The sequence below is a fragment of the Choloepus didactylus genome, chromosome 10 (assembly GCF_015220235.1).
Source record: "Choloepus didactylus isolate mChoDid1 chromosome 10, mChoDid1.pri, whole genome shotgun sequence".
NCBI lineage: Eukaryota > Metazoa > Chordata > Mammalia > Pilosa > Megalonychidae > Choloepus > Choloepus didactylus.
In genome coordinates this window covers 109,766,867-109,781,229 of record NC_051316.1, presented here as the reverse complement: position 1 = coordinate 109,781,229, position 14,363 = coordinate 109,766,867, and the positions used below count along the sequence as shown (strand labels likewise).

The window sequence follows — 14,363 nt, the reverse complement described above, 5'->3', positions numbered from 1 at the left end:
TCCAACTGTTGAACATTTGCTTTATTTCTAATCTTTTCAGTCACAAACAATGCTTCTTTATGTCTGTATCTTTGCACACAGCCTTAAATATTTCCATAGTATAAATTCCCAGAAGTTAAAATGCTAGGTGAAAGGTATGCTCATCTTAAGACTTTTGATACAGCATCAAATTTCCCACTAAAGAGGGTGAACTCCACCAGTAATGTAGAAACCTTTCTCAATATCCTAGCCACACTGAGTATTATGATTCTGTATGAGCTCTGCCAATTTAATATACATATCAATTTCTTTGTTGTTAAAATAGAACATTTTTCTTACTTTTAGAAAATGCCAGTGTTGATGAATTCAAATTGGCTTTGTCATCTATAATCAGCCATGATTTGCTCAAGCTCAAAGGAAAATTAAGAGGGAATATAAAAGCTGTAAAAGGCAACTAGAAGCATGTATCATTGAAAGAGGACTGGAGTGGCCCAGAAAAAATAAGGATGTCCAGTTAGGTAAGAGTCACTGAGATGGAAAGCATTTCTTTATTTCTCTTCTCTATTGCAGTAGGAGTAACTGCCATGATGAAGATGACCATAATATTTGTATTGCATGCTATAATTTATAGTCACAAACACTATCATATCTGAACCTACCAATCACTATGTAAAGAAAAACAAGGTCTTTTATTTTAGCGGGGGGGGGGGGGGGAAGCATAGCATTAATTTAAATCACAACTTTATTTACAAATTATATTACAGAAATTGCACATATTTGTGATAAAGATTTTAAATGGTACAGAAGTGTAGAAAGCAAAAAAAGTAAAAGTTTCTGAATCCCATTTCCATCCTCTGGAGAAAAACACTTTTAATCACTTATTTTAATGCTTCCAGGAATTTTCAAAGTATATATGGGCATATATATATGTCTTTTATATGTGTGTATATATACACATAGAGAGAGATCATACTATCCATATTGTTCCAGAATTTGCTCTTTCACTTGATAATAGTTGACTGTATGAAAAGACCATAATATAACCGGTCTGTTAATGAAGACATTTAGTTTGTTTCCAGTGTATTACTATCACAAATAATGGGGGGGGGGGGGCAGGCAGGAAAACCACACATACATCTTCATATACTTTGGTGAACATATATTGATAGGCTAAAATTGTAGTCCTGGAATTACTAAGTCAAAAGGTATGTCCCTTAGGCAGGAATTACTATTTTATGGATAAAATAAAAATAAATTAGCATGGAGAAGTGATTTACTCAAAGTCACAACCTCTTCTAGACTCTACATAAAAGAGCCAGGAAGGATATTAATCTTGGTCTTTAGATTCCAAAACTGTTGCTCTTTCTACTATTCTGTTTCAATTAAAAAAAAAAAATCAATATCTTCAGAACACAGTTACTTGTTCATTTCACTTAACTAGCAAAGAGGTACTCACCAGAGAACTCATGAAACACAACACAGGGCAGTTTTACTCACCCGCCTAACCTCCACTTCAAACACCAAGATTGAGTCCATTGATTGAAACCACCCTATGACTCCTTCAGAGCCAGCAGCATAGGCTGGAGGGATGATAAGCAACCGCTTCCCTCCTTTTCTCATACCCAGCATCCCATCTTCCCAGCCCTTTAGGAATCAGACAAGGGGAGAACGTTATCAGACACAAACCTCCTTATAAGACAAAGTGAAGTACACATCATCAGGTCTCACTCACCCACACTTTCAGGTTTAGACAGTGCCTCTAGAGGTCAAGTTCCAACTATTCCCCCACAACAGTTAGAAGAATATCTAGAATAATGCCTCTAAACCCACTTGTAAAAGTTGGCATATCTGGGTTGGATGAAATATACTTATCTTAGAAGATGAGAGAAAATAAGGGGAATAAAAGAATGGCAATAAAAGAGAAATAAAAACTATCATTTATTAAGCACATTTTTCCATGTACTGGGATAAGTGCTTTAAATACATTGTTATTTAATGCCCACAATAACCTCATAGAATTGGTACCATTATCCCCAATTTACAGATGAGAAAACTGAGGTTAAGTAAATAGCCCAAGATCATATAATTAGCAGGTTGTTAAGTCAAGATTCAACACTAAATTTGTCTAGTTTCAAGAGTGATGCCTTAACATCTACAGGGAAAAGTCTGCAAAGGATTCGGGAGGGGTGGGGGGGGTCATAAACAAAGCTATGGAGAAAAGCTTTTTGCCACACAGATCAATGAGTATTTCACAATGCAGCAAGATGTCCTGACACAATAATGGTCCACATGTGTAAAATACTCTATTTTATAGAACACCTGCACAGTTGATAAAGAACAAATTTACAACCTGAGCCCAGGTTCTCAGACACCAATCTCAGTGTTCCCCCTTCTAGGTCATAGTTGCCTCCCACAATTTTTGGGAAATGTCAACACAAAGCATGCCAAACATTACAATTCACCCATTATGACCCATTATGATACTTCTAGAAGAAGCAGTTCTACCTCTTTGCTTATTAGGCTATAGGAAGGATTGAATAATTTCCTCAGAGTCAAGGGATGAAAGAGAAAGGGTAGGGTCTAAAGAAAATAAATACATTCATCTTTAATATACTGTCTCATAGGTAAAAAATCTTCCAAATGCAGATAATATACATTTTCCCCTCCAACTTTTCAACCACACCTCTCCAAACTCTCAGAAGAATATACCCAGGTTAGGGATTTCTCAAAATTTAATCTGTATTAAGCCCACTGCAACTGATAAAACTATGTAAGAAAACAGTTAAGCCTTTACCTTAATGACTTTTCCTGATCCTAATTTCAGGCGAAGCAACTTGTCTTTGTTAGCAGTGGAGTCAAAAACCTACAATATGATCAAGGTAAATGAGGTTAGCCAGTTTCAAAAATAGTAATAATCGTTATGATACTCAACTAACTACATACCAGCACAGTACCTCTAGAATAGGGAATGCCAAATACACTGGCAAAATAGCTCTTAAAGGTCCTGAATAGACGGGACCACATTATGGCTAAAGGGTGCTATTAACTGAATATCTCCAAGACAATGATTTTCCAGGCTTAGAAAAAAATACATTTGCAATACCATGTCTTTAAAAGCATTTTTTGTCTATAAAGTATTCTCAAATAAAATACCTCATTTAATGCTGACAACAATCCTGTCAAGTAAGCAGGATAAGGACCATTAACCGCCACTCATAGACGGAAAAAAAAAATTAAGAACATAAATGACTTGACCAAGATCAAGTATGGATAAAATCGGGACTTGAATCCACATTTTACTGACCCATAGTCTAGAGCTCTTTCTATTACACCATACTGCTTTTGAGGGCTTATTAATATTAAAATAGGAAAAAGTCCAACATAATTACACTATCCACTATAAGGCAAACATTAAAGAAACAACTAATGAGAAGAGTCTAAAAAGAAGTTTGAAGACCTAATCCCATAAGAAAATATTTCAGTTTACAACTGGTATAGGGAGACTAGAGATACACATGAATAATTAACAAAAACAATACTTGAGAAATTGGTTTCAACTTTCCCTATGTAGAAGAGACACAGTAGCACTGAACAAAATCTCGATTTTATACATTAGTACTTCATGAGTAGGACCCAGCTATAGTGACTAAAGCTGTGCTCCAGAAACATTTCTATTTGACATCAGCAGCATTTCACAGTGATAATACCTTATGTTTGAATAGCCCCCATGTTACATAAATTACAAAAGAACTCATGGGCTGCATTTTCTTACCTGGCCCAACACATGATTCTGGAAGAGCCAGCCAGTATAAGCCACTTCCAAAGAATCTCCAACTTCTACAGCAGGGCCTTCTGCTACAATGAGGTCCTGTGAGAGCACTGTACCCAGTGAAGAGGTGCTATTGCACTTGGCAATGCACACCTGAAAGATGAAACCAAACAGCATAAACTTTTTAGGCTCCAAAAGAACTCACTAAATGACTGCTAATGCTCTTTCTCAAAGAGTTGCATCCACTAACAAAACAAAGTACATGTTAAGAATTAAGCCACTCCAACGTCAGTAATCTTGCCAGGAATCAAGTGCCTAAGAGTATGGCTTTAGAGTCAGACTATCTGGGTACACGTCTGGGTACTGCTACTTACTAACTTTGTGACCTTGGCCAAATAACCAACCTAACCTCTGTGCTGGTTTGGTTATATTATATCTCCCAGAAAAAGCCATGTTCTTTGATGCAGTCTTCTGGGAGTAGGTGTATTAGTGTTGATTAGGTTGGAATCCTTTGATTGAGTGTTTCCATGGAGATGTGATTCCATCAACTGTGAGTGAAACACCTGATTGGTTAATTTCCATGAAGATATGGACCCCGCCCATTCAGGGTGGCTCTCAATTAAATCACTGGAGTCCTATATAAGAAGCTCAGACAGAAGGAGCTTGCTGCTGCAGCCTAGAGAGGAACGTCCTGGGAGAAAGCCATTTTGAAGCCAGAATTCTGGAGCAGATGCCACCCACGTGCCTTTCCAGGTAACAGAGGTTTTCTGGAAGCCATTGGCCATCCTCCAGTGAAGGTCCGATTGCTGCTGCCTTACCTTGGACACTTTATGGCCTTAAGACTGTAACTGTGTAATCAAGTAAACCCCCTTTATACAAGCCAATCGATTTCTGGTATTTTGCATTCTGGCACCATTAGCAAACCAGAACAACCTCCATGTACCCAAGACTGACCATTTGCAAAATAAGGATTAAAAACTGTGCACATCTCATAGGGTGGTTTTGAAGACTGAGTTAATACAAGTAGAGCACTTGGCACAATATCTGGCAAATAGCAGTAAGTACTCAATAAACATGAGCTTATCACTACTATTATGATTTAATGCTTCAGTGTTTGGGAACCTATAAAAGAAGGTAGAGCTTCCAAAAAAATTCCAAAAGGCATCCCTGAAGACAGTTTACAAAACCCTTTACAAAACCATGTTGCATTCCCAGAACTCACACCAAACACCACGTACAGATATAGCCGTATTTTCTTAGCATAAATCTTAAAGGAGTCACACACATCTTTGTGAATTCATTTCTGTGAATTCTCTAGTCAGTGTTTTGTTATAGTATATGTTAGAAATTTACTTCATATTTTCTTTAAAAAGAGATTTATTATTGTAATCAAATAAATGCTAACGAAAACAATGAGACATCATTTTTTACCAAGTGAAAAAAGATAATTCTCAATGCTGGCAAGGGTAAAGTGAGAGAATTGATATGAGTGTGAAATAGTGCAATCTTTCCGAAAAGCATTATGCCAAAGTATATTCAGAACCTAAAAATATCTGGACCCTCTGACCCAATCGTTCACTTCTAGTAAGCTAGTCTAAGGAAATAATCGGGGAAAAATAAGAATTACATACAAAGATGCTAACTACAGTGTCATTTATTTCTGAGGAAGACTGAAAACAACTTAAATGCCTAAAAATAAGGGAATGGTTAAATAAACTAAGGATAATCCATATTATGCAGCCTTCAAAAATGCTTCCAATTTATCATAATGTGGAAAAAGATGCGTTATAAATTGTAAATAAGCAAGACGCAGAACTTTTAAAGGAGTATGATATGTATTTACATAAATTATGAATAGAAAAAAAGGAATAATAGTGGTTACTCTAGGTAGTGAAATTATGAGTTTTTTTTAATAGCTCTAGATTATCTACAATGAATATATGTAACTTTTTAAAACTTTATTTTGAAATAATTTCACTTTTAAGAAAGTTGCAAAAACAATGTAAGAACAATACAAAGAACTCTGTAGTAGCTTTTAAAAAACCTTTTAAAACACTTTTTATAGGACAGTTTTATTTATGACTTTAGATGTTTTATATAATGGAAAAATGTTTTTATCAAGTAAGTTGACCTTAAGTCCTTTTTCTCTTAAAAAATCTCACTTTCAGGCAATCTCAATAAGTATTCCTATTATTTCCTTTAAATACTCAAATGACTTAAAGGCTCAAATGACAAATTTAATGAGATTTTTATGCTTGCTTCTAACAAAACAGAGCAGGTAATAGGTTTTCCATATAGCCTCCTAAAATGAAGAGAAATCCAGACAAGTGTTCTGATTTTTCACAGGAAAAGTAAGATGGCATTACCTGTTTACTGAACTCCATAGCAGCCTTTTCTGACTCAAACATGATGGACCAGTTTTGTCTCTGGTCATCATAAAAGGAACTATAGTTGTTGGGCTGAACCTGGGGAAAGGAGAAATGTCAATAACTGAATGACAAGTGGTAAAGTAGATAAATGACTGCCTAACCTCATAGAGAAGGGCCTTGACTGAGGTGGACCCTCAGTCAAGAGAGATATCAGGGCACTCTATTCCTCCCTCCCACCTGCCACCAACCACGCTTCCGTCCACATTCCCAAAAGGCAGTCAAGAGTTCCTTCTGAGAGGCTCCGTTAGATGTACATTGATGCCAAGGACTGAAGCAGTGATCTAATTCCTATCAGGGATGCTAAGACTAATTTCCCCTGCAAACGTATCCCAAAGGATCTGATGATTGCAAAGGGGAATTTCTTACCATTAACTCAAAGTTCAGATGAATCCTGGCAACAGTAACCGGCTGTTGCTTACTGATATAAAGAAGAACCTTATACTGTACTCAAGCAAAGATGAGGCAGGGGAAAAAAAAAGAGGACGGAAGTTAAAAAAGCAACATAAAATCAGCAGTAAGATATCAGGGGATATGCTTCATACAAGTATAAAACTCAAAACTCAGTTTATCCCTTAAAGCCTAGATTTTAAATTACATCTTCTCACCATTCATTTTAATATCTCTTCTCATTTTGGTCTTACTCCTTAACTGTAAGTGGTAATATCTATTTCGTGGGTGTTTTCATTGATATAAAGTATAACTAAAAGATAGTGACTAGTTGCTTAAAAGCTATACAAAATGTTTTTAAATTGCAGAAAAACATAAAGTACACAAATCTAAAATGTACTTACTCAATGAATTTTTACATATATTTACACCCGTGTGACTACCACCCAGGTGGTAAAAAACATATATTTCTAATACCCCAGAAAGCTTCCTCATGCCCTTTGTTAGTCAATGATCCCCAACCTGAGGCAACCACTATTCTGACTTCTATCACTGATTAGTTTCTTGGGTTTTTTGTTTTGTTTTATGCGGTGACCAGGTCACGTTTAATTGCAGTATTTCTAAATTGTACAATTGTTTTGACACCCTGCCCACCCTATCCCCCACATTTAGTCTCTTAAAATGACAGGAAAAAACCAAACAATCACAGGTTGTTTGTGTTTAGTAAGTTTAAATGTGTTTAATAAGTTTACCCCATCAGTTCCTATTCACAGCACCCAATATTCCTTTGAAATATCAGACAGATGCAGCAGTGGCCAACAGTAAATTTAAGACCTCTCACTGTTCAAAAGTTTAGGTTCACTGAATACTCTATATTGCAGTGGTTCTTGTCCAAAATTGGTACCTCTCACACTTGGGAAACTTTAAGTATACCCGTGGAAAAGCTTTTTCCTCTTCAAGGGGAAGAAAGATATTCACTCATTGAAACCCAGCAGATCTAACCGGGAGAACTTTCCTCCTGTCCCATTTCTTCAGCCCCATTTTTTGTAGTGAAGCAAGAGATCAAAACCTAACCTGATTTACAAGAAACAAGACACTGATGGCTATAAAGGGAGTGACCAGGAACAACTCCTTTACCCCCACATCCGATGTATGTGCTTCACAGAAAAAGAAAAATCACAAATCCACAAATTACAACAGCTAGATACAGAGAATCCATTCATCCAAGGGTGGTAGAAGGCAGGAAGGGGAGATAGGAGGGTAAATGGCACAGGGAAAAAAACTAAGTATTAAAATCAGTTCAGGCACAGGGGCTGTCAACCACTAGAAAACAGCTGCAGAAAAACCTGTGGCCCTTTAAGACTCATGGTGGTGTTAAAAATCCACATACTGGTGTCAGGAGATTCTGCCTTATGTGCACCAAAAACAAAAATTCCAATTCCTCAGAGAGAAGGGAATACACAGAGGGCCCTTGGCAGAGTGGGTCCTGCCTTCCCTGGGTAGGGGAAGGTGAACAGGGAAAAGATTTGCCACAGCCTCCTTCCAATCCCACCCACTCCCTTGGGATGGCAGGAGATTAAGCAGCCTGTAGTAGCCTTCAGCTTGGAAGGCAATGGATGCATAAAGAGAACTTCTCTGCAGAGGTTGAGCTACTCAGGGCAGACTGAAAATAGCCCATCTTATGGAAGAGTCTGTTGCTTAAGAAGACCGCCAAGGAAAAGAGGAGCAATTGGAAAAGGTATGTTTTGCCAGGGTCTCTGCTTCATTGGCACTGACCATGAATAAATGAAAAAAGAGAAGAGGCAGCTACTGATACTGTATGAGGACTGCCTTGCTATGAGAAAAGCCAAGGGCAAAACAAATCCAATGAGAAAAGGCCAGTTCCTTTCTATATTTGAAAACCACTGGTACATTTCAATTCCTTTATTGAACTAGCTATATTCAAAGCAGTGAAGACAGTAGAGAAGGGACATACCTAAGAGACTAACCAGCAGACCAACAAGATGGCTGGGAAAGAGACTTACAAACATCCCCTGGATGAGGAAAAGAGCCTGCAGCAAAAGGTTGAAGAATATGTCAGCAATTATTTTGCTAACACTAGGGAATGGGTGAGGCTCCCTCCCTGATACCTCAAATGCCAGATAAACTATATTTTGAAAACAAATGTCACTGACAACTTTGCTAAGCACAAATAGGGAGAGCACACAAAGAGTAAGCACTGGAAATTGATTTAAGGAAGAATTCCAGACATGACCAAACCTCTCCATGTAGTGATGGATTACCAATAATTTGTGCTGTTACAAACTGAAGCACAGGAATAAACATTCAACAAAACAAAAGGAGAGTAAACCAGAATACTCTGCCATTCCAAGAACCATATTGGAAAATTCTACTAGCAATAGATGATTCATTCTCCTGCTTCTGCTCAATGCTCTGGGCTCTCCACTATACCAAGACACTTCTCCCACACTGCTCTTCTCTTTTTGCTGAATTCAACCATCTAGCTTTGAGATGGTATGAATACTCCAGATTGAGTCTTTGATTCCCCTACCAAGGTCCTGGGAGAAAGGTTCTGACACTGTTAGACATCTCTTCACCACCCAAACTATAAACTACACAGAGGAGAGAGAAGCACCCCAAAATCTCACATCATGAAGGACCCAGCTGCTCTGCTGCCTAGGCTCTGGCCCTGGCCCAGCCCCACACCCACAACAGGCCTGCTCAGGTGCTGAGTGCCTGGCTGCCTGCCTCCCATAGGGGCTCTACAAGGGCTGGGGCTGCTGCCCGCACTGAGCATGCCTGGGCCGCACAGGGCTGCTGGGAAGCCAGGTGGGCATGGAGCCGAGGCTGTATCACTGATTAATTTTACTACTCCTAAATCTTATGGATCATATTGTATATACAGTATATATTGTATGATTGTGAGATTTATCCATGTTGTTTCATGGACCAGTAGTTTGTGGTTTTTTTTTCTATTGCTTTTTAGCATACTATCGTATGAATACACTGCAATCTATTAATCGATTCTCCTGTTTATGCGCATTTGAGTTGTTTCCATTAGAGGCTGAATGAATAGTGCTTCACTTCTATCCACCTGAAGAACTTCCTTTACTTTTCTCTAGTGTGAATCTGTTGGCAATAGATTCTCTCAGCTCTTTTTGGTCTAAGTTTGTTTTGCCTTCATTTGTGAAAGGTATTTTTGTTGGATACAAACTTCTAGATCAGCAGTTGTTTTTTTTTTACCCATCAGCATTTTAAAGATATAATTCTACAGTCTTCAGATCCCCATTACATATATAGTAGACTGTTTTTCACTATGTCCCACATGAAACCTACGCTTGTTCTCTTTGCATTCCTTCTCCTCTCTATTCTTCAGTTCAGATACTTCCTATAAACTGTTTTCTAGGTCACTAATCCCATCTTCAGCTGTGTCCAGACTGCTGTTAAACCCATCCAATGAGTTCTTAATTTCACATATTGTATTTTTCAAATCTAGAATGCCATTTGATTATTTTTATGGATTCCAATTTTTGAAATTCTGTTTTTCATCCCTTTAGTCCTTATGTTCTATTGTCCTTCAGATGGTATTTTTAGCTATTTTAAATACCTTATACATTACATTTAATGTGTAGATTATTTGTGGATCTGCTCCTATTGTTTCTTTCTTCCTTTGATTATTGGCTACATTTCCCACCTCTTTGCATGTGAAGTAATTTTTTATTGTAGGCCAGATATTATATGTAAAAAAGAACGGTGGGGTCTCACAAGTGATCTTCCAACAGAATGAGTTTCCCTTTTCCTATGATAGATAGAGTGAGGGGCCAATCATCTCAATCCAATTACAGACTGAGTGGGTCAGGGAAGGACTGCAGAATTATTAAGAGTCAGTCCATCACTGGGTTGTCCCATTCTCAAGCATGATCATCACAGGCCTTGTGGTTTGAGAGCCTAAAAGGTCTCCGACTCCTTAGTCTTCAAAGTTCTGCCCTTCAGAGAGCCTGAGCCAAGTTCATTACTCTCCTTCCTATGAAGTTCAAAATCTGGCAAATGCGTTGAGAGGAAGGCTAGTTGTGTGCTTGTTGCAGGTCCCCTCCCTATAGTAGGATTTTATCTCCCACGCACCCTCAACCCAAAGAAATTTCCCTTTGTCTTTCGGGCCCAGTCCCTAGACTTTCACATTGTTCCAGAACCCAGCAAATGTCCCACGGGGAAAAAAAAATCTTGTGTTTGAAGTTCCTCTGGTTTTGCTAATTTCTCTTTTCCCTGGTAGTCGCTCTGCTTGGGCCATGCCTGATCTCTAGTCTACACCTAAAACTGACAAATGCCTCCAAGTAAGGAAGAGTCAGCTCACTGCTCTTCCCTCTCTGGAATTTTAGTTCATCTAGTCTCCTTCATTTCCACAGTTCTACAATGAAATTTAAAATATAACTTTTGCAAATTTATGTTCTTTTTTATAATTGTTGCAGCAGTATGCTGCCTGCCACGCCTACATTATTACCAATGAAGTCCCAATTCCAGATATTTAAAATGCAAACAGCAACCATTAATGAATTAATGCATCTAGAGAATAATCATCAATGGCTACTAACTAACAAAATGAGAGACAACCAGAAATTATTTGCCTCCTAATGAGAGTAACAGAGAGACCTAAGAGAGAAAGCAAACATTTGGAATGTGTAGACCTTACTATGATCCCGACTCAAACAAACTATAAAAAAAAAAAATTATAAGAGAACCAAAGAAATCTGAACACTAACTGGATACTGAATGGTATTAAGAAATTATTGTTGTAAAGAAATTAGAACAAGGACAGCAAACTAAACTCAATGTTATAGAAGGAGGAAAATAAAGATTAGAGTAGACATAAATGAAATAGAGAATAGAAAAACAACAGAGAGTATGTGTTACTAGCATATGAACAGACATATAGAGCAACAGAAGAGAAATGAGAGTCCCGAGATAAATCCACACATCTACGGCCAGCTGATTTTCAAGGGTGCTGAGTCCATTCAATGGGGAAAGAATAGTCTCTTCAAGAAGTGGTGCTGGGACAACAGGAAATCCACATGCAAAAAAGTGACTGCGGCCCCCGACTTCATGTAATATACATAAAAAATTTAAATCAAAATGGATCAATGACCAAAATATAAAAAGCTAATACTAAAAAACTCTTATAAGAAAACCATACCCAATAGGGGTTTAATATCCAGAATGTATAAAGAAATACTTCAACTCAACAACAAAAAGATAATTAATCTAATTAAAAAATGGGTAAAAATTTGAACAGATAATTCTCCAAAGAAGAAAAATGGCCAAAAAGCAGATGAAGAGATGCTCAACATCATTAACCATCAGGGAAACGCAAATCAAAACCACAATGAGACACCATTTCACACCCACTAGAATGGTCAATAAAACGGAAAATAACCAGTATTGGAGATGACGTGGAGAAATAGGAAATTCATTCATTGCTGGTGGGAATGTAAAACAGTGCAGCCCCTGTGAAAGACAACTTGATGGTTCCTCAGAAAGTTAAGTATAGAATCACCATATGACCCAGCAATTCCACTACTAGGTATATACCCAAAACAACTGAAAGCAGGTACTCAAATAAATATATTTGAAGGACGTCCAGGGTAGATAGTAGAGTATGGAGTCTAAGATGCAGTCCTTCTATAAAAATACTATATTAAACAAGCAGGAAATGTCTGAAACAGCTGTTTTAAAGCTCCAGAAGCCAGAAGAACACTACAACATCCAGAGAAGAGCAGGAGGAAGAGGCTAATAAATTATGGTAAAGTAAATTGTTGTCTTCGTGTGGTAGCTACTAGCACCCATCACCCTCTCACAACAGGCCACTGTAGGGTTCAATCCCTTTAGTCCTTGCGGCAAGTGACAGAAAGGGACATAAAGATCCTATTCCCCAAGGACAGGGGTGGGCATGGGCTGATCACTGATCACAGCTTTTGAACTGCTGGAAAACCAGCTCTGAGGACAGCCATTGTTTCAACCCACCCAGACAAAAGTGGCAGCAGCCAATGTTTTAATCCGCCTCAGAGAGGGGTGGAGGCAGTCGAGATTTAAACACGCATTGCTTTCTCAGGGCTACAGGAAACAGTTAGCTGAAGGGCTGCATATGCTGGGTAAGACAGGGAAGTTCAGCTTTGGGGAGCTGTCGGAGAAGCTTTTGTTGTCCTTCCTGATCCTCTCCCCAGGGCACTTGGAGCCAGTCTGTGCCACCTTTATGGGTCCGTGGTCCTGTTTTGGCTGGGAAAGTCGTCTCCAGGTTGACTCTGCTCCCAGAATTTGCCCTCCAAGTAAGAGCATCTAGAGACAACAAAAGGAATGAGGCAGACCATCTGGAACAAAGGCCTGACAGCTTCAAACATTTGGGAGAAGGACGTCTGTCTCCTGGGAAACAGAGGGGACAAACAAATTCCTGTAAACAGGACTAGCAAGCAAAAGCCCAGGACAAGACAGAGACCCAGTAAGACAGGATAAACCCTGTATACTGCATTCACCTTGGGCAGCCCTTCCTGATAGGAGGACTAAAGATCAAGAAAATCTGTATGTGGCCCTGTCTCTCTAGCTAAGCCAACTTGAAAGGTGAAATCACTGCCCTCCCCCCTACGTGAGATCAGACACCCAGGGGAGTGAATCTCCCTGGCAACATGGAATACGACTCCCGGGGAGGAATGTAGACCTGGCATCGTGGGACGGAGAACATCTTCTTGACCAAAAGGGGGATGTGAAAGGAAATGAAATAAGCTTCAGTGGCAGAGAGATTCCAAAACGAGCCGAGAGGTCACTCTGGTGGGCACTCTTATGCACACTTTAGACAACCCTTTTTAGGTTCTAAAGAATTGGGGTAGCTGGTGGTGGATACCTGAAACTATCAAACTACAACCCAGAACCCATGAATCTCGAAGACAGTTGTATAAAAATGTAGCTTATGAGGGGTGACAATGGGATTGGGAAAGCCATAAGGACCACACTCCACTTTGTCTAGTTTATGGATGGATGAGTAGAAAAATAGGGGAAGGAAACAAACAGACAAAGGTACCCAGTGTTCTTTTTTACTTCAATTGCTCTTTTTCACTCTAATTATTATTCTTGTTATTTTTGTGTGTGTGCTAATGAAGGTGTCAGGGATTGATTTGGGTGATGAATGTACCACTATGTAATGGTACTGTAAACAATCGAAAGTACGATTTGTTTTGTATGACTGCGTGGTATGTGAATATATCTCAATAAAATGAAGATTAGGAAAAAAAAAAAAAAGAAAGAAAATCTGTCATAACTAGCTGGTTTTAAAAGACACCTCAGGAAATAAATCTCAGAGTTAACATTTTAAAACATCAAAACATACAGTGTGCAATAAATGAGTACAAGGCAAACAAAGAAACAGGAAATGATGGCCCATTAAAAGAGGATAAAAATACAGAAAACACTAATGAAGACAATAATGTGGGTATACCAAAAAAAGCCTTTAAAAAAATGATCTTAAAAATGCTCAATGAAATGAAGGAAAGTACAAAGAACTAAAAGATATCAGGAAAACAGTGAATGAGCAATATGAGAGTCTAAGTAAAGAGACAGAAATTTTTTAAATGAATCAAACAGAACTACTGAAATTGAAGATCACAATAGCTAAAATGAAAAATGCCCAGGAGGGTTTCAAGAGCAGATTGGAGCTGGCAAGGAAAAAAAAAAAAAAATCAGTGAACATGAAAACAAGACACTTGAAAAGAGTTAGGCTGAGGAGCAGAAAGAAAAAAGAAATATTAAAAGCAAAAATA

General features: G+C 38.3%; 1 protein-coding gene and 1 pseudogene across 7 annotated transcripts in view; both read right to left on the bottom strand.

Annotated features, from left to right (window-relative positions):
- The window catches only part of FKBP15 (FKBP prolyl isomerase family member 15), a 70,659-nt gene that overhangs the window by 35,387 nt on the left and 20,909 nt on the right, over positions 1 to 14,363 (bottom strand). For 6 of the 7 annotated variants that reach the window (XR_005219111.1, XM_037851161.1, XM_037851155.1 and 3 more), the window contains 5 exons: positions 6,544 to 6,618; positions 6,115 to 6,213; positions 3,752 to 3,901; positions 2,774 to 2,842; positions 1,477 to 1,623 (listed from right to left, as the gene is read on the bottom strand). Coding sequence is in view for 6 of the 7 variants with exons in the window: in XM_037851161.1 (XP_037707089.1) it covers positions 1,477 to 1,623; positions 2,774 to 2,842; positions 3,752 to 3,901; positions 6,115 to 6,213; positions 6,544 to 6,618 (540 nt within the window). In the remaining variant the exon portion in view is untranslated. The remainder of the gene's footprint in view (positions 1 to 1,476; positions 1,624 to 2,773; positions 2,843 to 3,751; positions 3,902 to 6,114; positions 6,214 to 6,543; positions 6,619 to 14,363) is intronic. The other variant, XM_037851160.1, reaches the window with a different exon arrangement.
- On the bottom strand, positions 7,233 to 11,343 carry LOC119545553 (annotated as a pseudogene).